We start from the raw sequence: 27,989 nt of genomic DNA, 5'->3' as shown, positions 1-27,989 counted from the left end.
TTTAGTACCTCTGAGTATTGTGTTTTCTTATGATATTGTGCTATATGATATAAGTGGTATAGTAGGAGCTTTGCATGTCTCCTAGTTCAGCCTAAGCTGCTTTGCCATAGCTACCTTCTATCAGCCTAAGCTGCTAGAAACACCTCTATTCTACTAATAAGGGATAACTGGACCTGGCACAGGGTGTAAGTACCACAAGTACTGCTGAAGACCCCTGGGCTGCCCGACCCTGCTCGTGCAGCACAAGGAGAGGAAGGTGGGGTAGAGTGCTGGCTAAAATACTGGCTGGGTAGCCACCCTAGTCTGAGGATGTAGTAATCTATCAGTGGCCAGTGTGTGTGTGTGTGTGTGTGTCTGAGAGGGAAGTGTGCACCAATCTTGATGCTGCAGTACAAAGGTTATAAAGTTACACAGCATGTGTTCTTGGCTCTCCCTTTCATACCAGGCTGAGGTCAGTGTTAGGTAGTGCCTGCCTGCATGTAGGTTTGTGTATATGTCGCCCTCCTCCCCCACGTCTTACCTTCCAGGTGGGCAGCTGCTGCTGCTTGGTGGCTATGTGACTTCAGGCTAAACTCCCCGTCTAGTCCAGAGTCAGCACTGAACACGATGACTGTCTTTGCCTAAGGCCCCATTCTAGACATGTGTGCATGCATGCCGCAAGCATGGAAGTTATGACCCTACCTCACTCAAGTCCTGACCCAACCCTGTGACTCCTGAGTCAATCTAGATGCTGCTCTCTTGCTGTTTGGTTAGGAAACAGCAAGAGAGCAGCGCACAGGCTCGGTCAGGAGCTGTCATTGCTCATCTAGATCCCTTGGGGGCTGTGGCCGCAATTCCCCAGGGTTCTATATTGTGGAGGAAGGGGAAGATTCAAGTGCACATGCCAAGCTGGTTAGAGCAAGGCACCTGTCCAACCCCACATGCACACTTCACCCCAAGGAGGCCAGGGATCTGCTAATCATCAAGCAGGCTTGGAGCAGAGGCTCCTCCCTCTTGCTCTCTCTTCTGTAACTTTGCCCGGGTCATGCCACGCACTGTGGATAAAAATTAAATATGGAATAAATAAGACTGTTAAACATTTAATATGGCAAAATAAACAGGGGGGTGATGCCCCCACGCCCCAATAAAGAAACCACCCCCGGAGGGTTTGAGAAGTCATGAATCCCCACCCAAAAATTGATTCAGCTTAGCAGAAATAGGTAACGTCTGGGCCATTAGTGATTGTGTGATTTCTGCTGAGGCTGCCAACCTTGATTGCTTTTAAACACACCGCACTCACTCAGGCATATCTGTATAGCAATAGATACCAGCTCTTGCCATAAAAGCTGTATGAGTACTGCTTTTAGCACCAACTTCGTTCTGCTTTTTGTGATCACTCACCCGCCCCCTTTTGGTGTAGATGCACACAGCACCCCTGCTCCTCTAGTTAGGTTGATGGGACCTGCCTGCCTTTATGTTTTAAACCTCCTTCGTCAACCAAAAAAAGGAAACTGGTTGATTACAGCACCCCAGTAGTTAGTTTCTGGATGTGCCAGGCGGTGTATATACACCTTAGTTGTTTTAAAATTGCATAGAGGAGCCAAGCCAAGCCAGTGCGGGCTCTACCTCACCCACTTCTACCCACCACCACACACACACAATAAAGCACTGTGACCCAAGGTAATATAATAATGTCGTAGTATGACTCTTGCTCTATGCAAGACTGCTGGTTTAAGGATGACAGTACTTATGTTTGTAGGCGATTATGCCAATCCTACAACAAATCGCAACTGTTGTCCCAACCCTCCCGGCTCACAAGCAGCACCTCACCAAACAGTAAAAGGTTATTTGTGGCAGCCTTTACACATGGACTCAAGAGTAAGACATCTCAGGGAGTGTTGTGGTTAAACGGAGAGTATCCCTTTCTCACATGAACAACATGTCTCAATCAAACACAGGCAATGAAGAAGATGCAGTAAAGTTTCAATAGGTTTTATTTAGCAAAACTGCAATAAGTTGCATGGGGTGCAATGCTAAGGATAATGAACAGTGCAAGAAACAGAATGGTTAAGACAAGAGTCATTAATACAAAGACCCCCAACATCTTGCAATAATATGTAATGACATAAAGTATGAGATATGTCCTAATACCCTAGCATAATGAGCCTAACCTCAAACATAAAAGAGAGCTAGGTATGTTAAATTGAATCTGCCAATGCCATGTCTATGAGAAGAGCCCCCAACCCTTGTTACCTTGGAATGGGGTCTCTAACTCAGACTCCGTAGGGACACGAAGACTGGGTCAGCATCAAGGCGACATGCAGCATCGATGGCAGCGATGGCATCTGGTCGGAATACCTCTGGCTATTCGGTTTAAGGGAGGAGTATTTATACAGATCTGCTTGGACCCCTGATGTAGGTCTATTCCCAAACTATAGATAACAAGACATGCTAGGGACGGTCATTTATATAAACAATTCCCTCGAAAGCGTGAAGAGGGAAAGTACCTAATGTGAACACCTACAGTTTGTTTATCTTTGTCGCTTGATATTGGGGCCTTAGCGCGGTGGCACTGATAACGCAAAACTCAAACATGGGCCTAACTAAAAACAAGGCAGCCATCTTAAAAGATTTAATTAAATAAATGCGCTTAAACAGACATGCTAAGTAGGGTAAAAGTCAATAGGTAACAGGTGCACGAGTCTGCAAGCCAAAGACTAAGCTAACTCCTTTATCCCATTAAAACAAACTAGGATTCACTACAATAGCACCTTTCTGGTCTCTCACTCACAAGTAACCACTTTCCACACAGGCTGGTAACAAACCACAACACTTACGAACACCCCCCTTCTGTTGTAGCTTGGAATCCTATTGATTAGTTTTGAAGATTTATTGTAGTAAGCATTCTTTTTGCTCTTCGTGGGAATCTTTGTTACCTGTAAATGCTCATTCATGCTGTGAGCCATTAGGATTGTTTTCTAAGGTTTAAGTGCACGCCACGTGTTCATGGGAACAGTTTGTGATGCACTTATAATGGGTGCCTGCATTTTGGCTCTCAGTGCGGACTACGTAGGTTTCCTAGTAGGTGGCGGGGCACTGTTATGTTAAACAATACAACTTTTCAATACATACATCATCCTTACGTCAGAGAGGCACGTTGGCTGCAAAGAAAGGGAGGAAGCGAGGAGTCAAACCGTCTGGGTCCACCCTGTCAAAGCTACAGCTAGTTAGATTAGATAAATGTGGTACTGAAAAAGGCCCACGCCTTGGGCTCCGCCCTTAGGTCAGCTGGAGGATTTCAAGTAAGATGGAGACAAAGGAATAGGCTGCTCTTGGGGTACCAGAGCTCAATGGGACCGAGGCACTCTCCCGTCTGGGACGGTAATATTAGACCTGAAGTTGCATAACCTCTCATATTTACATTTCTCCATCTCGAGAGATGCGGTTTTATGACATAATCCCGGAATGTGCAGTTTTACTTTTCCCACCCATCCGTTGTGTTTTTATAAGCAAAGCCATCGATTAGTTGAATAAAAACACCAGAGATTGTCCCAGAGCTGGAGCCGCCCTGCCATGATGAATATCGCGCGAGGGCGTGTGCTCGCCGCGCGAGACCTTCTGCGCGGACGGAGCGTGTTTACGGGCAGCTGTCTCACAGTCGCAGGGACGTTTCGTTCCCTTTGTTGAAATAGCTCTTGGCTATTCACGCCCATGGAAAACGTCCCACGCAGCTGCACGGGCTGAGCGGGTCCCCCTCTCCAGTTCTTACTGACGCAAGTCCTGAACTCTCGGACGGGCGCCCGCAGGCTGGAAGACCGAAAGAGCATGAGAGACCAAGACAGTTTAAAAATGTCTGGGAGAGACCCTTCTTCCCACAACGCGTGCACCGAACATGCAGTGTTTATTCAGTTATTACATGTAATGCTCGAGGTACCGTTAAGGTAACCATGCGGGCTGCAGATCCCCTTAAAGTTAACAGAACTGCCGGTATCTTGAAATCTCGAGTTCCTGGTGACACTGTGACTGTCTCTGGACTCCTCGAGGTTCCCACACAGGCCAGTTCAGGAGCAGCAGGGCAGGCAACACACACAGTACTAGCTTTGAGGACATGGGCAGCAGGCAGCATAACTGATGAAGCACCACAGTTAGGTCCCCGCGTGGCTGAGTTAGTGGAGTGAACATTCAGCTTACATTTGCTTCACAATTAAGTCCAGTGAAATTGCATTTGCAAAGTCTGAATTGCCACCGTACCAGGTTCAGAAAACAATTCTCCTCGAAGGGGCTTTTGAGAAGAGCGGAGCCTTTTTTTCAGAAAGTACTCTGCTAACGGGTGGATTTGTGATGTCAGGCAAGTATAATGATATGATTTTAGATTGATAAAAGCGAGCAGATTCCCAAGGGTGTCCTCGTGGTAAAGGTAAACAGACGGCAAGACCGAGTCTATAGTTGGAAAAGTTAATTTTCAGTGATCTGCCAAAGCAGAGAAGACTGAGGTTTGCAGCACTAGTGAGAGCTTATTCCATGTCTCCACTGTCAGGACTGAAAAAGGCCAGCCACATAAACGCATCCCAGAAAATCTAGGAATGTTTGCTAAAAGGTAATACTAGAGCAAAGGATTCTCAATGGAGCATAGCACAAGAACAAAAATGACGTAATTATTGGTGAATGAACTGTGTATAGCTTTGTGACAAAATCACACTCTTGAAAAGGCAACATTGGCATATCTGAAACCAGTGGAGGGACGCACGATGGTGAGAAAGCCTACAGTATTTTAGGAGCTGCTCAGCATATTGTAATTCAAGCATTAGTTACCTCTAGGCTGGACTATGGGAATGTCTTATATCTGGGGGTGACAGAAATTTACTCAAATGCCTCCAAATGTTGCAAAAGGCTGCTGCACGCCTCCTGCTTTGTCCCCCGAAGGTCGCCAGCCCTACCGGCCTGTTAAAATCTCTTCATTGACTGGCAAGTAAGCGTCGGGTGCAATTTAAGGCTCTGTGCTGTATGCACAAATGCTTGCATTTATTTGCACTTATTTGAGAGCTTTGGTCGCTTGTTATTCGCCAATTCACCCCATGAGGTTGAGTCATCAGAAGCTAGTTGCGATCCCCAGAATAAGATCTCACCAAGGAGATTGTGCCTTCTCTTACTTGGGGCCTAAACTCTAGAACGATCTCCCTGGAACTTTGAGAGAATGTGACTCTCTCCTTTCATTCCAGAAATTGTTGAAAACTTGGCTGTTCCATAAAACTGGTTTATAAATAATTGTCCTTGAGTTGCTTGGAGTGCTGTTAACTGTAATCCTTGCCAATGCTGGGAAACCTTTTTTGCTAGCTATGAGCTTTATGAATCATCAATATCATTAATAATAATTATTATAATAATAATAATTATTATTATAATAATAATCAAATTATTGGTATCAAGGTGCGCCAGGGAAATTAAGTCCTGAAGGGAAGAAATGAAGGGTCCGGTGAAGTACAAAAAAGTTAAACTTTGCATAATTAGGATTCATAGTGATGGTGAGAGACAAGGATTCTGCATCAGAAGGCAGATTGATTGATTGACTGGATACTCATAGCTCAACACTACAAGTAACTGCTAATCTGCCACCAGGTCGAGAGGTGCAATTTATTGACTTAACTTTATAGCCCGGGGACTAGCAATTGCAACATCCGGGACGGGGGCTTCTTTGAGCTGTGTCTCTGTTATAAGTGCAATGTTGATATAGAAATCAATAAGGAGACAATGGATCTCTAAGGTATGTTTTACTATCGACCAAGCGTTTACTAAGACACATGCCAATTTAGTGGTTGTTGACCAAGAAAAAGTCATAGTCATGGTGGATTCCCTAAAGACTGCTTGAAGTATTGGGCATATTAATGGCAGCCACACTTTTATTTGATAGTCTAGAGAGACAGGCTAGGATATTAATAACCCTGGCATGGTGTTGCCTAATGGTGAGTTATGTAAGGATAGATGGAAATCTCACCTGGAAGTATGTTTGGCATCAGAAGAAAAATCAGCAGCATCCCTAGCTCTCAGCCAGCCTAAGCGTAAACAGATGCAGATGGGCTTGCCTTTGATGCTCCAGTGGTGTGTCCATGCGCATCCGCGCTCCAGCTATCCTTAGGTAGGAGCTGGGTGGTCTGCACATATCTGCTGAAATACGAGAGTATGTTCTATCCGAACTGGCAGCTGTAGTGTGGCTAAAGAGGGAGCAAAATGGAGGAAATGCAAACAGGCTCTCTCCTGGGGTCTGCTCATTTTGCCAACATTGTGTATGTCTTGCAGACAGGGTATGACATTATTTCTCTGTGGTCAGCAATCAGCTTCATTCTTACACTCGCTGTTTAATATTATGCTTATTATTTAAAAAAAGATGTTTGCTGTATTCTGAAGTGAATCAAACAATTATGGCAAATTATCTCCGTCTACTCTGTTGCTCACCTCATTCCTTCAAAACCTATTCCCATTATGTTCCCAAACATTCACAGTTATTAAAAAATAAAATAAATATTAGGGAGGTCTCATTTGTCATAGATCACTGCCCTTCATTGAGAATCCGAGGAAAGAAGGTATTGCCCTTGAGTTTAACTAGTAGACCTCAAAAACAATAATTGCTGCCAATCAGGTCAGGTGAGTTCGGGGAGAGGGATATGTTCCTGTTGATTACTGAGTGGTGGACCAATGGAGCGTTTCCCCAGTTGTACCTTAGTGAGCACCAGATCTGCAGTTTGAGAGTTTTCTTGGATAAGGGACCAAAATGGTAAAACAATACAAGGAGACATCGAGGACAGTGAGGAAAATCGCAGGCTGGAACAACAATACAACTATGTATGTTTTCTGACTAGATATTTTGAGGACATGCAATACATGGAGCATATCCAGTTTGTAAGGTATCTTAATATAATTCATGCACACCGAAGGAATACACAAGATGCTGCTGTGTCTCTGTCAGTCCTGATCAGAGTTCTGGTATGTTATGGCACCTGAAAGACATTGCTTGTTGAATGAGATATTCATGTCTCACAAAAAGCCAACCCCCATTTGGGTCATAACGTATCTTTTAGGAGAAAGAACTCAGCCTGAAGTCCTACTATATTTTGTGTTTAAATTAAATCCAGAAATCAAATACTTAGTTTTAAGCCCAATGCTCAGTTTATTTGGTCTGAATTGCTGCAGTGCAGGTATGCGAGAATCAATTTTCAGTACAGCTTTGTGCACAGTTTGTACCACTCTCGGCCAATGGTCACTCCCTACATGCTCACGTTACACTCTTACAACTTTCTGTACTGCTGTGTCCACAGGTTTTACCGCATTCGAGGAATGATCGCTCCCTGTGTGCTAATTTCACACTCTTACGACTTTCGGTACTCCAGGGTTCGTACGTTGCACCTCACTCAATCAGTGATTGCTTCCTTTGTGCTAACCATACACTCTAACAAATGTCTGTCATACTGTGTACTCAGGTAATACAGCACTCAAGCAATGATCGCACCCTGATTGCCAATGTTACACTCCTATAACCTTCACTACTTTAGTGTCCATAAGTTGCACCTCACTTAAGCAAGCAAGGAGTGATCATTGCTTATGTTACACTCTTACACCTTTCAGTACCGCTGTATCAACAGGCTATGCCACACTAAAGCAATAATCACTTCATGTGTGCTGTTACACTCCTACAACTTTCAGTATTAGTCTCCACAGATTATACCACACTCAAGCAATGATCACTCCCTCTATGCTAATGTTACACTCTTTCAACTTTCTGTACCACTGTGTTCATAGGTTTTACCACACTCAAGCAATGATCACTCTCCACATGCTGTTACTCTCATAACTTTCAGTACTGCTGTATCAACAGGTTATGCCGTACTCAATCAATGATCACTTCTCGTATGCTATTACACTCTTGCAGCTTTAAGTGCTGCTGTGTCCAGGGGTTGTACATCACTCGAGTAATGATCACTCCCCACCTGCTAATGTTACATTCATACAACTTTAAGAATTGCTGTGTCCACAGGTTCCAACACACTCAATCAATGATCACTCCCTGCATGCTAATGTTTCACTGTTACAACTTTTAGTACTGCTGTGTCAACAGGTTTTACTGAACTCAAGCAAGCAGTTGAGAGGCTTGCATGTCTCACTGACCTGGAAAACTATACTGGCAGGAGCTTAGTCGGCTACAAGGGTCACCCAAACCAGACAGGTCAAAGGGTAGAGACCAGACGAAGCACCAGTCACTGGTCCTCCACGTTTGGGGATGAGGCATAAGGCTAACAATCTTGTCCCAAAATAAAAAGCATTTGTACGAAAACAGCAGCAAGAACCACTAAATCTTCTGGGCATGAAGGATGTCCGCAGGCTCTGCAGGAGACATGCATGAATGCCAGTAGTCAAAGTTGCAGGGAAACTACTGACATAATGATGGAATTTCTGAGTGCCAAGTGCAAGACCAGAATCAGATTCCGGAAAGTAGGCACTATGGCCAGATTTAAGAAAAGTGGCCTTTCACATCGTGAAGAGCCACTATTCTTGCCCCCCCGCCTCCTCCTAATGTCAACTTCTGTGTGGTGTATTAAAGATACAGTGCACCATGGCAGTATAAGGAACAATAGCGTCAACATTTTTTATGTTACTGTGGCGCTTTGCTCCACTAGCATCAAAAATGCTGGCGCTAGTGGAGCAAAGTGCAAGGAGGCCCATGGATTCCAATGTGTGAGTCCTTTTAATGCCTGCTTTCAGGAGGCTTTAAAAATGATCCCAAAAAAGGCGCAATCAAATCTTGTAGAGTTCGTTGTGCGATTTTTGCGGGCCTCCTTGTTCCGGAATGTCCCCTTTGCATACATTATGCATGGTGCATGCATAATGTGGCAGAAAGGGTTGGAAAGTAATGCAATGCATGCATTGCACCACTTTGAAGATATGGTGCAGCGTATTTGGCAATGTAAGGCCACATTAGCGTCAGAAAAATGATGCTAATGTGGTGTTAGATGGCACAAGGCCATCCTTAAATCTAGGCCTATGTATGACACAGGAAAGCTGGCTCAGGTAGCATCTGAGATGAGGCCAAAAAACACCTGGAGGCAAACCTCAGAAACAGGAATGAAGATCCCGAAATACAGCTGGGCCACCGTAGAGAAACTTGCTAAAAACAAGCAGAAGTGGGGGTCCTTTGTTGCTGGCCTACATGCCAGCTGGAATAACGAGCAATAGTAGTAGTTGTGTCCATAGATTATACCACAATCTAGCAATGATCACACCCCATGCGCTAATGTTACACGTTTATAACTCTCAGTGCTGCTGTGCCACATGTTGTACAGCACTCAAGCAGTGATCATGCCCTGCGGGCTAATGTTACACTCTTACAACTTTCAGTACTCTGGATCCGCAGGTCGCACCACACCCAAGCAACTACCACACCCCATGTGCTAATGTTACACTTTTATAACTCTCAGTACTGCTGTGTCCACAGGTTATATCACATACGAACAATGATTACTCCCCACTGTCCAGTGTTACTCTAATTGTTTTATTTCAGTGCTTCATCTCCTCTTAGAAAGGCTTAAACAGACTATTTAGTTTTGGTCCCTAAATACTTACTTTGCTTCTAATATTGAAAACTCGTTTGAACAGTACTCGGAGGTTATTCCTCTCGGCGTGTACTGTATTAAACTTGCAAATGCACTTTCTAGGGCTCTGAGATAGGTTCACCCAATGCTACCTCTACTCGTGTTACAGTCCCTTGTGCAGCGCTCTGAAACGCGTCTAGGTGGAGTTTGTGCTACAAAAAATATAGAAATAAATCTGGGTTTATGCGAACCCCTGGAGAAGGCAGGTATATGTGCATTTCTACCTCGGGTGCAACCAACGACCAGAAGGAGGCCGTCAGATGTTAACAATCTGTCCTAGCTCCTAATGCAAACCGCGAACACATAAACATGTTCGAGTAAAAGAGGTCACTCACGCGCAGTGCGTGCTTCAGCAGTGGACGCAGTAGGTGTAGTCACATCTCCAGGGAAGAGGCACATTCCTGGCGAAAGCCAGGTATTACTCAATAGGCAGAAGAGGCCAAAAAGTGTGAGATGGTGTGAGGCAGAAACTATGGAGAGGGTAATGAAAAATGAAAAAAACAGCGAGAGTGAGGAACAAACTGCAGCCAAGTCATCTCTTGTTGGAGTAACGCCTTTTATTAGATGTACGTGTTGTTCTTACAATACAAATCGTAATAATTGTATACATACAATAATACATTTAATTGATTTTGAGCTATGACGCAAGCAGCTTACCGAAATGGCAGCCCCCATAAAGCATTGCCCCGGCAGTGCCCCTAAATATCCTTTCCTACAAAATAAACTTCCTGATCATTGTGCCTCACGCGATGGGGGATTCCTTTGGACCGAGCCCCTAAACAACAGGCGGGCACAATGGGCGTGCTACTTCCCGCTTCATGTTATAGGGTGTGGGTTGCGGTCATTGGGCGGCAGGCCACAGCCCTAGAGTGCTCGCAAAGTTCCCCCTTTCTTTTTTAATAACTAACGGGGAAATCTCCGTCTTCATAAATACATACGTACAGCGGGTAACTGTCGTCAAACGAGTCGCTATGACAGAGGTAAACGTTGCTAGCCTATGACTATCTGTAACATTCATTCGTGATGCGCCAATACGCTGTCTGAGACCCTGGGGGGAGAAGGCGCTACTGGTAACTTTTACTTTACTTCCCAGACTTCATACACATTGAGTTTAAAGGCAAGTTTAGTCACACCGCATTATAGATCACACATCCTGGGGCCTCAAGGCAACACCACAAGTATCACAGGATATCAGAGCACTCAGAGCTGGATAGATGTTATATGTTTAAACACATTTTCTATTGGCGGGAAAAACTTGGGGACTGATGAAGAGGTCTTTCGGGAAACGAAGATTACCAGTGAGTAATGGATTCATTAAAGTGAGGAGAGGTACGTGGATAAAATGACAGCAAAGAGTGCCAAGGGGCCTGCTTTCCTTCCAGGAGTACCACCGGCTTGCGGATCACCGACTTGAGTACCACCGCCATCTTCACGTTCTGCAACAAAAGATACAATTACGTCAGAGTGAGAAAAGTAGGTAGGTAACGATGATTTAGGCAAGTACACGAATTCGGTCGTAGTAAGAATCCTCCAGTTGCCATGGTGAAGGAAATTCTGCCTGATGTGGCACTTTTTTTTGGAAATTGGAGGATTTATCATTGTTGTCAAACTCTATATCAAAATAATGAATAAAGGGCCATTATTCCTAGTCCTTTATTTTCTCAATGATGCCAACTCGAGACCCTAATCAAAGCTTCCCTTGAAGCCACGTGCAAACAGGACAGAGTGGAGCACATAAAGCACTTCATTTAAAGTGTGCAAACAATTAGGGACCTTGCTATTGGCCACTGGAAGCCCAAGAGAGATAAATAACTGCACCTCAAAACAGCTGCAAAAACAGTGTTAGTACAAGCTGCAATAGTTGCTATTCACACACACACACATTATCTCTATATATACATGATATGTACATATTATATATATGTATCTATACATACATACATATATATATATATGTATTTGATACCATTGTTGAGGAAGGGGAGAGGATGTGACTCAGAGGCAAAGCTTTGATTGGGTCACAATGCCTTTTCTCTCCCTCAACAATAGCAATAGGAAACAAAATATTTTTAAACCAAAAGCATGATGCAAGATACATTTATACACCAAGGTAAAATCCCAATAAAGAAATGTTGTGACTATTAGAAGAGTTGTTTTCCTGTGTAAAGTAATTGTTACATTCAACCTGTGAGGCAGTAATACGTGTTTTTCTCGTCACTTTTGCTGTTCTGTAGTAGTAAATTTAAATTTGACCTTTGCATCATAGCAATAAATGTATAGCGTGGCAGCTGATAATTTTACGGGGTGGGGGGTGTCACACATGCACACATACACCTCACTCACACCCATTCATTCACACACACCTATTCACAACAGTCACTAACAAATACACATACATCCATACATGTACGCAGACACTAAACCTAAAAAAAACACACATAAAACTTACCCCAATGGCAGATTTCCAGCAGGGAAGCCTCAGAGGTTCCAGAAAGGTTGGGACTGCTGCCTTCCCTCATTGGCGGACCTGAGGACAGCCAATGAAGGAAGGCAGCAGTCCCAATCTTGTCACAGAGAGGGATGGGGTCAGTGAGACTGCTGACCTACCCCACTCTGTGACAAGGTATCACTGACTGACACTCGGCCCTGGGCACTTCAGGACTTAAAACTGAAGCGCCCAGGTCTGAGGCAATTGGTGGTGCTCCCCTTAGTGATAAGGGGAAGGGCCTTGAGGCACTTTTTCTAGGCTGCTGAGGAGGTCACACCCACAGGGCTGTGAAATCCTCAGCTTGGCAAAGTTCAGCTCAGGCAGCCAGGAGACTTCACATTTAGCGCATGTCTAGTTTCAGGCTGCCTGACCTGAATCAGAAGAGTGTCCGATAGGCTGGCCTTTGTTCAGCCTGACAGACACTCTTCTTGCTTGAAAAAAGGTGGGGGATGTGGGCCCTCAGCCCATACAGACGGGCTGCTGCTTAAATCATGAATGTGTGTTGATTAGTAGAGTTGCTGTAATAACATATGTTATTAGGCCAGATTTATTTTTACTGCTATGGCATAAATATATATTACAAAGTGGCAATAGCCACGGTGTAGTTACGTTTGAATCACAATTTCCTTTGAAAAGGCAGTTTCAGATTTGCTATACCTATTCACCCATTAGATGGATTTTCCATAAACTTGTCAGTACGTTCATTGAGGTGATTTTCGACATGCAAAATTCCTTGAAGAGCTATCCACAAGGCAAAAAGTTATAGGCAAGTAGAAGAATAAGGAATTTCGTCTTTTAGCTCCCTTACAAAATTTGTCTCTCAGCCACAGGCCAGTGGTTGAACAGATTTATACCACACTTGAAATAAAAGTTGAACTTTTCTCAAAAAGTGAGCTTTTTCACTTTGGTGTAAATCCAACTGATAGATTTTGAGATTTTAGCATTTATAAAAGGTGGAGAGCAGGTATTCAAGGGTTAGCACTTTAAATATATTTGCCATTTAAACTCATGGTTCAGTCCTGCCAATCACATTTTCAAATTTTAAGACAATGTAATTGCTGAGTTATTTCCGTCACCTTGAAACTCATGAGTCAGCTCAGACTCGTGAGTTTCGCCATGTGCAGAATGGACTGAGCAGCCACAATGGGTTGGTCAAAGGCCAGGCCCGGTAGGTAACCCACACAGTGCATGACGTTAGCTATGTGCAGAGTGGGTTTGTGGCCACAGTCAGTTGACTGTAGTTCTAATCTTTCAGCCAACCCCCGCTGCGCATTACTCTTAATAGAGAAGACGGTCCAAGGGTTTGATGGGCAGGGCGCACCATTATGTTTGTGTTGAAGTACCATGTCTGTCAAACCCCAAATCGGGCCTTGGGTCTGCTAAACAATCCTACGGGAATAACCAGAACTAGAGCTCCAGAACTTCTGCATCAACAGATTCTGAAGCAAATACATTTAGCTTGTGGTTCTCTCTAATGGTAGGATTATGCAGAAGTAGTATCAAAGTATGTGAGACCTCTAGTCTAGTCCATAGAACCCTATAGTGGGATCAGAGCAGAACCCTGATTTATAGGTTATTATACGGGAGCAACCACGTGAGATTCCAAGATGTCTTCTCAGTGACGAATCAAAACATCAGCTGTAACAGTGACAAGAAGATTCCCTCTCCGAAGACCCACCACTTTCTAGTCTATCACATACTGGTGATTGTTGGCAAAGAGATTGCCTCGCCCCAAGCAATAATACGGAAAGAAGGGCTGTGATTCACAGCAGGCTGAACCAGCAAAAGGAGACAGACTGAGTAGGGTTCACACCCTTGTAATCCGCTGAAGGATGTCGACTCAGACATCTGCCTTTGTTTCAGTTATCAGCCACCTCCCATTCCTAAACAAGAAGGTTGTGGCGGCGGGAGCACCCCTGCCAGCCATTGCCATCGCCATCTAAATCGGGATAATCAAAACCTTTGGACATGCACAATATTAAGTGTGAGGTACGTCACCTGGCTTTGACGATAAAGTTTGTAAAACATACCTATGTTTGGCAAAAGTATTAAGTACTTAGGTGTGAACTCGCAATCACGCAAATAATTGTTAATTTCGATACACTTAATTTATACCGTGTGTGTTACAAGGTGTGACTTACTCCCTTCGATTTGGAAGGATCTGCAAACAACAAAATTCCGCGAACCACTGACATGCCCTAACATGACAAATATATTAGATCTAACAAGAATAGGCTATATGGAAAAGAGAAACTCTATAGACCTCTCCAGACTAAGTGATTTCAATGTTTCTTATATCCACAGGAGGACAATCCAGTTTTTTGTTGCCTGAATCGCGAAATTTCTTTCTTCCCTGATTCGTTCTCTTAATATTCGTACCCGCTATAAGAACTCATTACCCATACAAGGGTCTCTAGGGAACATAGTTATGCCATTTCTGAGAAACAAAGGGCGTTATGAAAAGTACAGGCTGACTTGAACAGAGCCCTTCGCCTCACTGGGAGTCCGTGCGGGACATGGAGGGCAGGTTAATACATACTCTTAGACTGCGTCCACACCTATACAACGAGAGTAATGTATTTTTCTCATTCTCCAAAGACAGATAATCTAGGAAATATGTACCCTCGACTGGAGCTCGTGGATTTAGGGAGGGTGGCTCGCACAGCCTGTAATGCTAATTCTCTCCACGCCAGTGAAAGTCATACCTGGGATACGCAGCCACGGAGACGTCTAGTTTTCTTTCTGCCAACGTGCAGAAAATATTTGTTTGTATAACCACTGACACCTTGGGGGCTTCTGAACATTTGTTGAGGACAGACCTAGACACCGTAGACACTGTATCCAGGTCTGAGGGTTCAGGCACAGCGCTCTGCAGGGAATGAAGTTGATGTGATCATCAAGTTGACAGACAACCCTTTTGATTGGGGTGATGCTGGTTGGTCATCAGGCAGATGAGTTACTTGAAATGTTTTAGGTAGACGGCACTCATTGCTGAGACTTCAATGCTCTCTTTTTCCACAAATCAATTTTTTTAACAGTTCTTGAATCTCAGGGTATTTGGCATGCAACAGCGCCACTAACAATAAATGTCACTACAACCTCAGCAGCCACAGCAAGATTTCCAGCCCGCTTGGTGCAGCCACTGAGGTCACCAGCCTGCTTGCCCTGTGGCTACTGCTCAAGGGACACTAAAGCATCTGCCGTGCAACACTGGGATTCTGCTACATGTGCTGTGAGGCATTTTTCAGTTTAAGGGAAGTGGTACCAGCAGGGGTGGCTCCTCCATATGGGTGGATGAGTGTCGCCCACCCTGCCAGAAGCGGCAGCTGCAACCCTTTTTTTTGGGGAAAAGGGGCAGGGCCATTGGGTGACGAACAAAGAGGGGGAGTGAACACAGTTGCAGACTGGAGAGAGCCTGTACAGGCTCCCAGTCTGCCTGGGAGCACCCTGGCTAGGCGCTCCCAGCCAATCCGGCACAGCGTCAGGATTCGGCACAGGGCAGGCTGGGAGCCTGTGTCTGTGTGCAGCGAGACAGGAGGAGGCAGAGAAGCTGCACTGCGTGGGAACACAGGTAAGTGGTTTAATTTTTTTGTAATTATTTTAAATTTAATTTAATTCTTCTCTTCCCTCCCTCCTGCGCATTCTGCCTCGCCCCTTTTAGTCAGCACGAGCCGCAACTGGGTGCTAGATTATTGTAGCCAGTGGCTCCTGTAAATCATTCATTGAAGATACTCGATACTATTTTCAAGGACCCTCCTACCTCTTCCCTTGACCAGCTTTTCCTGTTAAAATGGCACATTGTACAAAAAGAAGTGGCACACGATTGATGGAGAAAGTGCTAGCAAGGAACTCGGAGAGGATGCCACTGAAAGAGTTTTATGGGTGCAGCATCTTCTCTGTGGCCTCCTTTCAAGGTTAATTTTGATCTTGACTCTCTCCTTGATATTTAGCTTCCCATTACTTTCTAGAATGGCCATGCCCATCCACTGTTGTGGGCCATGCTACAGACTGAGATGACATCATTTAACAGAGCATGTGATCAAGGACCAATGAACAATGCTGTGAACAACTGGACTTGCTGTACGCTTTTATTCGCTATCCGCAGGTAGCAACTTAACCCATGCAATCTACTTCTCAGCTCAGCTCTGATCTTGAATCCCTCCTTATTTTAGCTTTGTCCTCCCTGGGCTCCATCTCATCCCTGCTTCATGCAGCTGACCGAGATAACATCATGTGTTGGGTCACTGATTTGATATCAGTATTTAAAGGGCGCCACAGGTGGCTCCTCTGCTATGGTGGAGGAGTGCCCCCCCCCCACCCAGCAGCAGCTGCTGCAAAACTTTTACAAGACAACGATAATAAACACAGTTTATTATCGTTTTATTGTAAAGGGGGTGAGGCCAAGGGCTGTGTCGAGCACAGAGAGTCAGTGTGCATGTATGTTTGATACTATTTGCAAACATTTTGCCAACAAGTTTCTGAAAAGCCTTTAGGTACTCTGCCCAGCTATTTGTTCCAGTAACAGAAATCTTTCCTTGTTCATTGAATGATGGTGTGACCTCTTCAGTGTTTGATTAAGCCAATTGCCTTCACCAGCAATATCATTCCCTCACCTGTATTGCACAAAGTTCCTTTATCTCTGGAACGTTTTGACTTCCTTTATTCACGTAGGCATTTAGCCCTCAATATGGAAATGGGGTAAAGTCTTCAAGTTTTAGGACCCCTAATCTTGAAGGATCCTTTCCTTTGCAATTATGTGGCAATCCATAGACACCATTGGTTCTAACAAAGAGAGCCTTATTACCTGAGTTTAGTTTCCATCAAAAGACCACACTCTGAAATCCATGGGCACATGCAGGTTCTCACAACAAGTACTTTAGAGCTTAATGGTGAAGATTGTAAGTTCCCATCAGTCCTGGATACCTCTAAATCTCAGTCTTGCTACTAAACTTTTGTTTACAGTCGTTGGTCAAGGGTTTTGGTCAACTTAGTGGCCTTAGGCTCAGGCAGCTGAAAAACTGTCAAACATGTTCTGAAATAATGTTGCACAACATGATAGTGTTTCAAACATGCCAAATATCCCACCCAAAAGTGAACTGAGTTCCAATCCTAAGAATACATATTGTTTTAGAGTACCCATAGGGTCTAGACCTAAGTCATAGTTCTAATGTTCAGTTAATGGAGTGACTAGACTCATGGGGCTCAGCCAAAGGGAGCACTAGACACAAATAGGAGACCATTTACAGCTTCCATTGGTCTGCTAATTCAAAATAGCACCCAGAATCTTACGAATGGCTGATTGCAGTCAAAAGTCTCAGATGGGATGTCACCCACTGAACCTTGGACAGTGGTGTAACACAAATGATACCCCCGCAGAATGTGATGAGGTGCCCCTTAGTCATATATATAAATATATATATATATATATATATATATATATAAAAATATAAATATGTATTATCTTAGCGATATTAATTGGCGACATGCTAATAAAGCGATCCCCTTGAAGGGTTTGGGCCTTTGTAGGAAGCTGGCCCTCTATGTAGTATGCAAAGCTAGGCACACTGTGCAGGGAGTCCAGGCACCGCACATTGGTTTAGAGGGGTACAAACTAGACCACCTAATGCTCTAATTTTTAAGGTAGCTTGGTCGAGACATTAGGCCAATCTTGGAGAAATGCAAAGCATTTGTTCTACTCACAGCATCAATCTTGCAGCTCACACACTCAAATAACTCGAGACCAATTTATAAAAATACTTCATATTTCTATATGTTTTAAGGCCAAGATCATCAAAATTGACTAAATGAGCAATGGATTTTTGAAGTTTAGTAAAAATAGCCTTTTTGTGCATAATTACGCACCATAGAAATCAATGGTGGATAACCTTTAAAAATACATATAAAATCACACAGTGGGGTTACCAAGTTCTTCTTTTGCAGGTTGGTCGAGGTTGTCGGTGGGCCCATTTTGCCAGCTGGAGAAGTTAGGGCGGCTCCCAGTTCCAGTGAGAGCAGCGGAAAAGCTCTCTGGCACTGGTGTAGGGCCACTGCGAGGGACCACTTGGAAAAGCACTGCACAAGTAAGTTTAAGGGTGGATCCTGGGGTTCCCCTTGGAGTGTCAAGGTTGCAAGGAGTGGGGGATCCTTAGGTCACAACAGGTTCTTCGGTGCAGGGCACAGGGCGGCTGGGTGCAGAGCGAATCAATGAGCCAGGAGCTGTGCACAAGGATGCCCTCAGAAGCAGGAGGTAGGCCGGTTCAAGGATCATTCGCAGGACAACGGGGGCCCTCTGGCGGGAGGTCCAAGTTGTTTCTGAAGTCCCTCGACTCAGGCTTCCTCCTGGTTCTTTTTCAGCGCCGGGCTTTCTATCTTAGGTTTGGTGCCTTTTCTTTGGTGTGGCAGGTCCACAGTTCTCATACTTCAGATCTTCTTGGTGCTGGTCTTCTTCTGTCTGTCAAATCTGATTTCTCGGTCTAGGGATACCCACTAAATACTGTATTTAGTTGGCTGCTTTAGTGAGGACCTGGTAGTGACCATCATTTATCTTAGGGTGGCTATACCAGTTGAGTGACCACTTCCTGTGGGCAGGGGTCACTCACTTCCCAAAACAGTGATTGGCTATTTTTTTTCCATCCAAGATGGAGAAAAATGAAATGGGGAGGTCACTTTGCATGCAATGCCTTGGGATAGGTGCAGGCTAGGTGGGGCCACTCTTGCTGTCCTTTGTTTTCCCCACCGTTGTTACCACCAAAAGTGGGGGTTTGCAACAGGGGTGGCCATCTGCTGCTAGCAGCAGGCCCGGGGGTCGAGTTTCAAGGGCGGTAAGCCCATTGAAGCTCACCATCAGGGCAGTGCACATTACTGAGGGAGGGGGTGTTAGTACCTCCACCCAAGCAGAGGTTTATTTTGAATCCTAAAGAGCAGGAGCTTTCACCCCAGACTTGTGTCTGGAAGTGGCAGGCTGGTTGAGACCTGCCAGCAACCATGCAAAGGTAGTTAGTTTTTGCAGGGGGCACCTCTAAGGTGACCCCTGGGTACATTGTTTTAATAAATCCAGCACTGGTACCAGTTTGAATTTATCATTATGAGTTGTTTGATACCAAACAACCCAGGGTTGAGAGTGGCCATTATGTAGCTGTGAAACTCGTATTGACCAGTGTCCAGCACATGTATTAAAATGGCTGCTCTGTTCACTCACTATGTCCCAGGTTTGGCAAGGACACAGTGAGGACATATTGTTCATGCAGCTATGCCCTCACATACAGTATAGTGCACTCTGCCTTAGGGCTGGAAGACCTGCCAGAGGTGAGTCTTACCCTTAATGCATGCATTATATTACAAGTGCATTATATTACAGGCGAGGACATATATGCATGAGAAAATATAACCCTACTATGTCTTTGTCAATTCTTAGACATTGTGATTGTACAAGGAAGCCATTTTAAATATATGTGCTGGACTACATGATGGCTTCTCTGAACCTAGGGATGTTTGGTATGAAACATGTAGTTTTAATAAACCCTCACTGATCCCAGTGATGGATTTATTAATAAATGCACCCAGAGGTCACCTTAGAGGTGCCCCTGAAAAACATACCAACTGCTGGTGAGCTCACTGACCGGTTTTGACCAGCTGCCACCAACAGATACCAATCTGTCCTCCCAGGGTGAGAGCCTCTGCTCTCAAGAGGTCAGAAAACAAAGACCTGTACGGGCTGGTGTGTACCCACCCCTTCCCAAAGGATGACCTGCATTCCAAGGCAGGAGTTTCAAAGGGGTCCATCACCTTTGATATGCAGATTTGGCCTTCCTCAGAGGAAGATGCCAAAACCCCTGCCTCAGGGCCCATCTGGCACCTGGGCAAGTGGAAAATTAGCTGTGCAGGAGGCGTGTCACACTTCCAGACTGGGAACACCCTAGTATGAAGTGGACATGACTTTAGAAAATTCGCCATCTTGCGTGTGGTGAAATTTAAGGACTTTGGACATGGTAATGCGTACTCCCCACAGGAAGGGGTCATTTAGGGGATGTAGTGACCCCAAGGGCTACTACCCTTCACTCTGCCTAGCACCCCCTAAATTGAGTATTTAGGGGATCCCCTGATACCAGATCCTCAGATCTTTGCTGGACACAAAAGGAGATGTGGACGAGATGCCTGCTGAACCCAAGAACGAGGAGCATGACTACCTTGGTGCCAACAATGCCGGCCTGCCTGCTGCACCCGAACCTAGAGGACCAACTGACTTGTCCTGCCCCTGCAGCCTCCAAGAAACAGGGAGAGCTGCCAGTGCTGTGCAAATCGCCAGGAGGAACTCCCTTAGGCTAGAGGAGCTGCTTCCCTGCATACACAGGCACCCAAGAAAACCCTGAGAGGACCGAGACTGCCAAAAACCTGACGCTGGATATCACCACTGCACCCTAGCTGCCTAGCCTGTGTTGAAGTGAGCCAATGGTGCCAGTGTGATCTCCAGGCCCTGCAGAAGAGAAGCTCACCCTGTTCTAACCCACTGTGGACTTCACCACTGCTTCTGCAGACTGTTTCTGCAGACCCCTCCCCTGCAGCCGCGAGTGATCAGGAGGCAAAATCTGGCTCCTTAGGACACCTCTACATCCATCCACCTGGACCCAGAAGAAGAGACCTAAGGATGTCCCCATGTCCCCCCACCTTGTGATACCTTAGCCTACTTGTTGGCTCGTCAGATTGAACCCCCAGTCCATGCCTGTAACTGCGAGGATCTCCAGTGCTGGACCCAACCCCAGAAGACACCCATGCACAGGCTCCCTATAGCCCGAGGAGGAGTGGACAGACGGTGTCCCCATGTGCCTGAGGAACTCAAGGGTCAAGCCCCCCTTCCCCTGGACTGTCATTCCAGTCCATCCCTGCAGCAACTTTGTTACTGGACCGATCTCCATAGATTTGAATGGAACACCCGACCCCGTAACACACCTTTGCATCCAGATGCACCAGAGCTCCCCAAGGTGACCTGTTGGTGTAGCCTAGGACCTTGCCCGATGCTCACCTCAAGTCCAGAAGAACAGTCTTGTAAGTTGTTGCTGAGTGTCTGTGTGCAGTATCTGTTTTTTCCCCATAGGTTAACATTGAGCACTTGAGGCAGAAAAGCACCTCTGCACCCAGACTCCTCAGTGCCTTCCAAAGTGACCTGTTAGTGCTGTTGTGGGCCTTCCCCCATACTTACCTTAACTCCAGAAGAACAGTCCTGTAGGTCTTCGCTAAGAGCCCGCATGCACTACGTTTTCCCCATAGGATAATTTTGGGCACCCAACGCTAAAAAGCACCTCTGCACCCAGATGCCCCAGTGCTTCGTAAGGTGACCTGTTGGTGCTGCTTTGGACCTTGCCCTGTACTTACTTTAACTCCAGAAGATTGGTCCTGTAAGTCGTACCACTATGCAGTATATGTTTTCCCCAATATGATAACATTACCACTACAAAAACTGCACTGTGTCACCTTCGAAAACTATAAAAATTCATAACTCAGAAAGTACTCACCTGATTCTGGTAATCTTGGTGTCAATTGGTTTTGGATTTCTTTATTAAGTGTATGTCTCACTTACTGCATGAGTGTGTGCCTTGCATGCTTAGCATTACCCTCTGATATGCTTAACTGCTCGACCACCTACCTAAAAAGAGAGCATTTGGGATGTAATTTGTGCCTCTTTGATACCTCTGGGGATTGCTTGGACTCATTGCACAGTGTACCTCATTTTGGTCCAATATATAAAGAGCCAACTTATTACATTGGTGGTACAGCAGTGGGTAGAAGTCTTTGCATGTACTTTACCACTCTGTCAGTATTGTGATTCCACTAAAGAATCAACAGTTAACCTTAGTTACCAAATGTTTTTTTCGATTTGCAATTGTTTGAATTTTTAATCATGTCTGTTAGGGCCTTAGTTAAAGTTCCCTAGTCCTGTGTGTTGAGCAGTTAAAAAGTACTAGATGGTTAGGTCTTAAAAACAGTTTGGAGTTTTTTTTGCAGAGTCTAAAACGGTCCAAAATTATCTGAAAATATTGTCAGCCTCAGAGAATAGTGTTATGAAATTCAACCTCACCCCTTACCTGCAGGTGTCAATGCCGCAGCTAAGGCATCTCTGTAAGGCCAGCAAATTAAAACAGGCTTGAACCCTACCAAAGAACATCTCCAGGAGTTACTGGCTGAGTTTGATAGGGTTCAGGGACCCCAAAGAAATACTGAGGAGGGTCAAGAGGATGACCTAGTCAGTGATTATGAGGCTGCTAGCAGTGCTCATAGGGAGGGTCCCCCTTCTAGTACCCCTGAGGGAGAGGGTAACACTAGAAACCTATATCCCACGACTGTACCTAGAAGTCAGCCAGGCTTCTCCAGGTCCAGGGAAATACTGGAGGATTGAGACAGGGAACTGGACCTACTAGCTAAGAGGGTGGCCCTTGAGGCCAGACTCTTAGAACTAGAAAAAGAAAGAATTGAGATGGGCCTGGGTCCTTTCTCTGGTGACAGCAATATCTGAGATAGGGAGAAAGAGGTAGCTTTCACCCCTAAAATCCTCAAAGGGATTGTCCCCAAATATGAGGATGGTGATGATATCACCAAATGGCTCACAGCCTTGAGAGGGCCTGTTTTGCCAGAAAGCATGACAAAGCATTGGGGCTCTCTCCTTTGGGAAATGTTCTCAGGAAAATGCAGGGTTAGACTCCTGACACTGAATGAGGCAGATGCTAGACCCTGTGACTTCATGAAGGACACCTTGATTGAGGGCTTTGGACTATACAGAAACAGGTTCAGGGAGACTCACAAAACCACAAGTCAGTCCTGGGTTGATTTTGCGGACTTTTCAGTGAAAACACTAGGTGGTTGGTTAAAGGGAAGTCAAGTGCAAGATTATGATGGGATTTATACTTTGATTATGAAGGAACACCTATTAAGTAACTGTACTTCTGAGAAGTTGCATCAGTACATAGAGGACCAGGGCTCAGTTTCTCCAAGAGCTGGCGAGGAAGGCAGATCATTGGGTCAGAACTAGGGTATCCAAGACAACACAAAGAGGAAGTGACTGCAAGAAAGAGTAAGGTAAGCCCCGCAAGACAAAAAGGTGGAAACCTTAAAAATAAAGAAAAGGAGTCCTCAGTAGGCTCCCAAAAATCTGTCAGAGAGGGTGGGTCTCAAGACACCTCACAAAACAAAACTGTGTACCAGGGTAAAAACTGGGATGCCACTAGGGCATGGTGCTTTGATTGTAAACAGACATGGCACCAAACAAACAACACTGCCGTCCTAACAACAAACCAACTAGTAAACTGCCAGGGGTTGCCAATGTGGCCATGGGGGATGATTACTCAGATGAAGAGGTCCTCTTAGCCTTTAACTGGAAAGAGGGGATGAGTTGGAACTTCCAGAGAGGAGTGACCACTTACACCACCTACTGGTAAATGGAATCCCAGCAACTGCCATGAGAGATACCTGTCCCAGTCACACAGTTGTGAATGACAGGCAGGTACTCTCAAACTAGCATATTCCAGGTGAATCTGCCAGAGTAAAGGTTATCCCAGGGGAGGTCACTGCCAGGCCTGTGGCTTTAGTGCCCCTAAACATAGCTGGGGCTCTTAGTTGGAGAAGTGTGGTAGTCAGTACAGACCTCCCCCTTGATTGTCTCCTTGGTAATGACCTCCCAGAGGTTGGCCGGAGCCCAAAAGAGAAGCTGGTCCAGTGCCAGGCCCCTTACAAGAATTCTGGAGGTGCTGTCCCAGCAGTGAGTGCAAGTAGGCTCCAGAAGAAAAGGAAAATAAATAAGTGAAGGAATGGTGGGCAACTTTTAGCCAAAGTTCCAGTAAGCCAAGGAGAGTCTGCTCCAGTAAGGAATAACTCCAGAGTTGGCACTGGTGACGCTCAGCCTGACCCACAAGAAGCCCTGACTAGTCAGGCAACTGTTAAGCTTGAGTTGGTGGATCCTCAGCTAGCAGAAAAGAGAGTGGAAGAAGGGTGTTTGCTATAGGATGCAGTTTCCCCCCACTCTAAAAGAAGAGACAGGTACCCTGAACCCAAAGAAGCCTGTACTTAGCTCCTTCACCTGTCAGTGAAGAGCCGAAGGTGTGGTTTTGGGCACTGACAGCTGCCAGTGGCCCCTGCTGGGTGCTACCCTTTATGGCTGCACTGTCCTTGGCATGGGTCTGATCCCAAGTCAAATAGAAAGCTGGGCCCCCTGACACTGCTGGTCATGGTGGGGTGATTCCATATGTGAGTGACCTCTGTGGGTAGGCTGGGGGTTGCTGTGGCTAAGATAGGGTTAGCAGAGGTTGACACCTCTCATCCCAAGGAAAGGAAAAAAGCAAACAAAGGGCATTATAAATGGGGTCCTAACACTGTTGAGGTAGGTCAGCTTCCCAAAGGAAATGATGTGGACAGTAGGATGTGAGGCAGAGTAGGCCCTGAGCCAAGCAGCCTGCTTCCTTCCTCTTCCTTGCCGAAAGACTAGGAAGACTCTCCCAGATTTGGCTGGGTCTCCTGGCCGGTTTGCTGAGGGGTACGGGGCTGTGTAGGTAGCTGGATTCTGGTTGCAGTACCCCCCACTTTTTGCCTGGGTTTTAGATGCAACTTCAACTGAAGTGCAGTGGGTTCCTGCTAACCAAGTTCCCAGTGCCAGTGTTCCTTCCTTAAAACAACACACCTGGTCACTTGATCTCCAAGTGACCAGGCCCTTCAGCCCCTTATACGTCCCTAGTAAATGGTACCCTGGTACCTAGGGCATGGGTACTGAAGAGGGCCTCTCAGAGCTGCAGCACAATTTGTGCTACTCTGAGGGACTCAGCCCCAACCTCATGCAGACTGCCATTGCAGGCTGCGTGACAAGGTGCTCCCAAAATGGAAAACATGACATGGCACACACTTGTGTGCTGTGTCCCCTAAACACTGCTTGTAATATATGTAAGTCGCCCCTACAGCAGGCCTCTAGCCCTAAGGCAGAGTGCATTATATTACAAGTGAGGGCATATATTGGAAACCGTAAGTGAACAGGGAAGCCATTTTAAATACAAGTGCTGGACACTGGCCACTACAAGTTCCCCAGCTACATAATAGCTTCTCTGAACCAAGGGATGTATGGTATCAAACATCTCGTAATAATAAACTCTCACTCCCCAGTGATGGATTTATTCATAAATGCACCCAGAAGGCACCTTAGAGTTGCCCCTTAAAAACATACCAACTGCTAGTGAGCTCACTAACCAATTCTGGCCTGCTGCCACCAACAGACACTAATCTGCCCTCCCAGGGTGAGAGCCTCCGCTCTCAAGAGGTCAGAAAACAAAGGCTTTTCTGGGCTGGGGTGTAACCCACCCCTCCCCACAGAATGACTTTCCTCAGAGGAAGATACCAACCCCTTGCCTCAGGGCCCATGTGGCACTTGGACAGGTGGGAAAATTAGCTGTACAGAAGGTGTGTCACACTTCCAGACTGGGAACACCCCTAGGGTGGCCAGCCTGAAGTAGACACAGCTTTAGAAAATCTGCCATGTTGCGTGTGTTGGAATTTAGGGATTCTGAACAGGGTGATACCCACTCACCACAGAAAGTGGTCATCTAGGGGGTGTAGTGACCCCAATGGCAAGTAGCCGAATGCCTACTGCCCTTCACTCCCCTTAACATCCTCTAAATTGGGGATCCCCTGATACCAGATCCTCAGATCTTTGCTGGACACAAAAGGAGAAGTGAACAAGGTGCCTGCTGAATTCAAGACCTCAGAAGCATGACTGATTTGGCGCCATCCCTGCCTGCCTGCCTGCTGCACCCGACCCTTGAGGAGCAACTGACCTGTCCTGCCGCTGAAGCCTCCAAGAAACAGGGTGAACTGCCAGTGCCTTGCAAATCCCTGGGAGGAACTCCCTTGAAGTAGAGGAGTTTCTCCTCTGCATCCACAGGCACCCATGAAAACCTGAGAGGACCAGGACTGCAAAAAGCCCAATACCAGACATCACCACTGGACTGGAGCCACCTAGTCCATGTTGAAGTGAGCCAACGGTGTAAGCATGGTCCCCAGGCTCTTGAGAAGAGTAGCCCACCCTGTGCTCGCCCACTGTGGACTTTACCAGACTGTTTCTGCAGACACCCCCTACAACCGCGAGGGATCAGGAGGCAAAACCTGACTCCCTAGGACACCTCTGCACCTGTCTGCCCCATACCCAGAAGATGAGAACCTCCCACCTCGTGAGTCCTGAACCTACTTGTTGGCTTGGTCTGACTGGACTCCCAGTCCATGGCTGCAGAGTGTTTCTGCGGGCCCGGTGTAACCCTAAGTAACTCCAGTGCTGTACCCAACGCCAGAATACACCCCTACACCCGTGTCCTATAGCCCGAGGAGGAGTGGACCGACAGTGTCCCTACATGCCAGAGGACCTCAAAGGCTGAGCCCCTCTGTGGGTTCCCCTGGGCTGTCCTACCTGTCTATTCCTGCAGCGACTTTGTAACCGGACCGGTCCCCATAGACTTGAATGGGACACCCAACGCCATATAACACGTCTGCACCTGGATGCACCAGTGCTCCCAGAGGTGACCTTTGGTGTGGCCTAAGACCTTACCCCATACTCACCTCAAGTCCAGAAGAACAGTCTTGTAAGTCATTGCTTAGTGCCCGGAATGCAGTGTCTGTTTTTCCCCGTATGATAACATTGGGCACCCCAGGCTGAAAAGCACCTCTGCACCCAGACGCCTCAGTGCCTCCCAAAGTGAACTGTTGGTGCTGCTTTGGACCTTGCCCATACTTACCTTAACTCCAGAAGAACAGTCCTGTAGTTGTCGCTAAATGCCCGCATGCAGTCCAAGTTTTCCCCCATAGGATAACATTGGGCACCAGGTGCTGAAAAGCATCTCTGCACCCGGACACTCCAGTGCATCCTGACGTGACCTGTTGGTGCTGCTTTGGACCTTGCCCTGTACTTACCTTAACTCCAGAAGAATGGTCCAGTAAGCCCTTGCTAGGTATCAGTATGCAGTATATGTTTTTCCCCCATATAATAACATTACGTCTCCAAAAATTGGATCTTTCCGGTGATCTTTGTATCAAAGTTTCCATAAAAGTACTTTGTATTTTTTTTAATTGGTGAGAGATTTCTTTATTGAGTGTGTGTCTCACTTACTGTATGAGTGTATGCCTTGCATGCTTAGCACTATACTCTGAAATGCCTAACTGCTCGACCGCACTACCCAAAGAAAGAGCATTCGGGATATCATTTGTGCCTCTTTAATACCTCTGGGGTTTGCTTGGACTCTTTGCACAGTGTACCTCATTTTGGTTCACTATATAAAAAGCCAGCTTCCAACAAGGGGTGACTCACATTTATTACATGCAGTGCTACGGGACATGGCTCACAGGCTGTGTGGCATGTTGTGTTTTCACTTTTGTCAGCACCAAGACATGCAGCCTGCAATGGCAGCCTGTCATGTGCTTGGCGAGGAGTCTCTTAGGGTGGCACAATTTGTGCTGCTGCCCTTAGGGACCCTCTTTAGTACCCCAGGCCCTTGGTACAAGGGGTATCATAGACTATGGACTAACAGAAGGCGCTAAAGCTTTTGCCAGTTGGGGAAACTGTGCAGTTTTGGGAAAGAGATCTGGTACTGGGGACCTGGTTAACAGGAACCCAGTGCACTTTCAGTCGAAATCACATCAGATGCCAGGCAAAAGTGGGGGCTAACTATTCCAAAAAGGGTACTTTCCTACAGTGACATACAGCAGAAGTCATAGGGTCCAGCCGACCATCACTCTCCTCTTCATCCTCTCCAAATTGGTGCCTCAGAAGAGAACATGCACACTGGCAACCCAAACCTAGCTTTGTGCTTGATTGTCCAGCCCTAGGGTTTCTAGGGATTCTGATCTGCATCCAAGATAGACCTGTCCAT

At 46.0% G+C, this 27,989-nt stretch overlaps 1 protein-coding gene across 1 annotated transcript in view; it reads right to left on the bottom strand.

Moving 5' to 3' along the window:
• Positions 1–10,156: 10,156 nt before the first annotated feature.
• The window catches only part of LOC138299982 (peptidase inhibitor 16-like), a 303,085-nt gene continuing 285,252 nt past the window's right edge, over positions 10,157–27,989 (bottom strand). The window contains exon 6 of the mRNA XM_069238747.1: positions 10,157–11,053. Coding sequence (XP_069094848.1) covers positions 10,932–11,053 — 122 coding nt within the window. The 3' untranslated portion in view covers positions 10,157–10,931. The remainder of the gene's footprint in view (positions 11,054–27,989) is intronic.

The sequence above is a fragment of the Pleurodeles waltl genome, chromosome 6 (assembly GCF_031143425.1).
Source record: "Pleurodeles waltl isolate 20211129_DDA chromosome 6, aPleWal1.hap1.20221129, whole genome shotgun sequence".
NCBI lineage: Eukaryota > Metazoa > Chordata > Amphibia > Caudata > Salamandridae > Pleurodeles > Pleurodeles waltl.
Note: the sequence above shows the minus strand (reverse complement) of the source record. Positions and strands in the feature narration are given on the sequence as shown.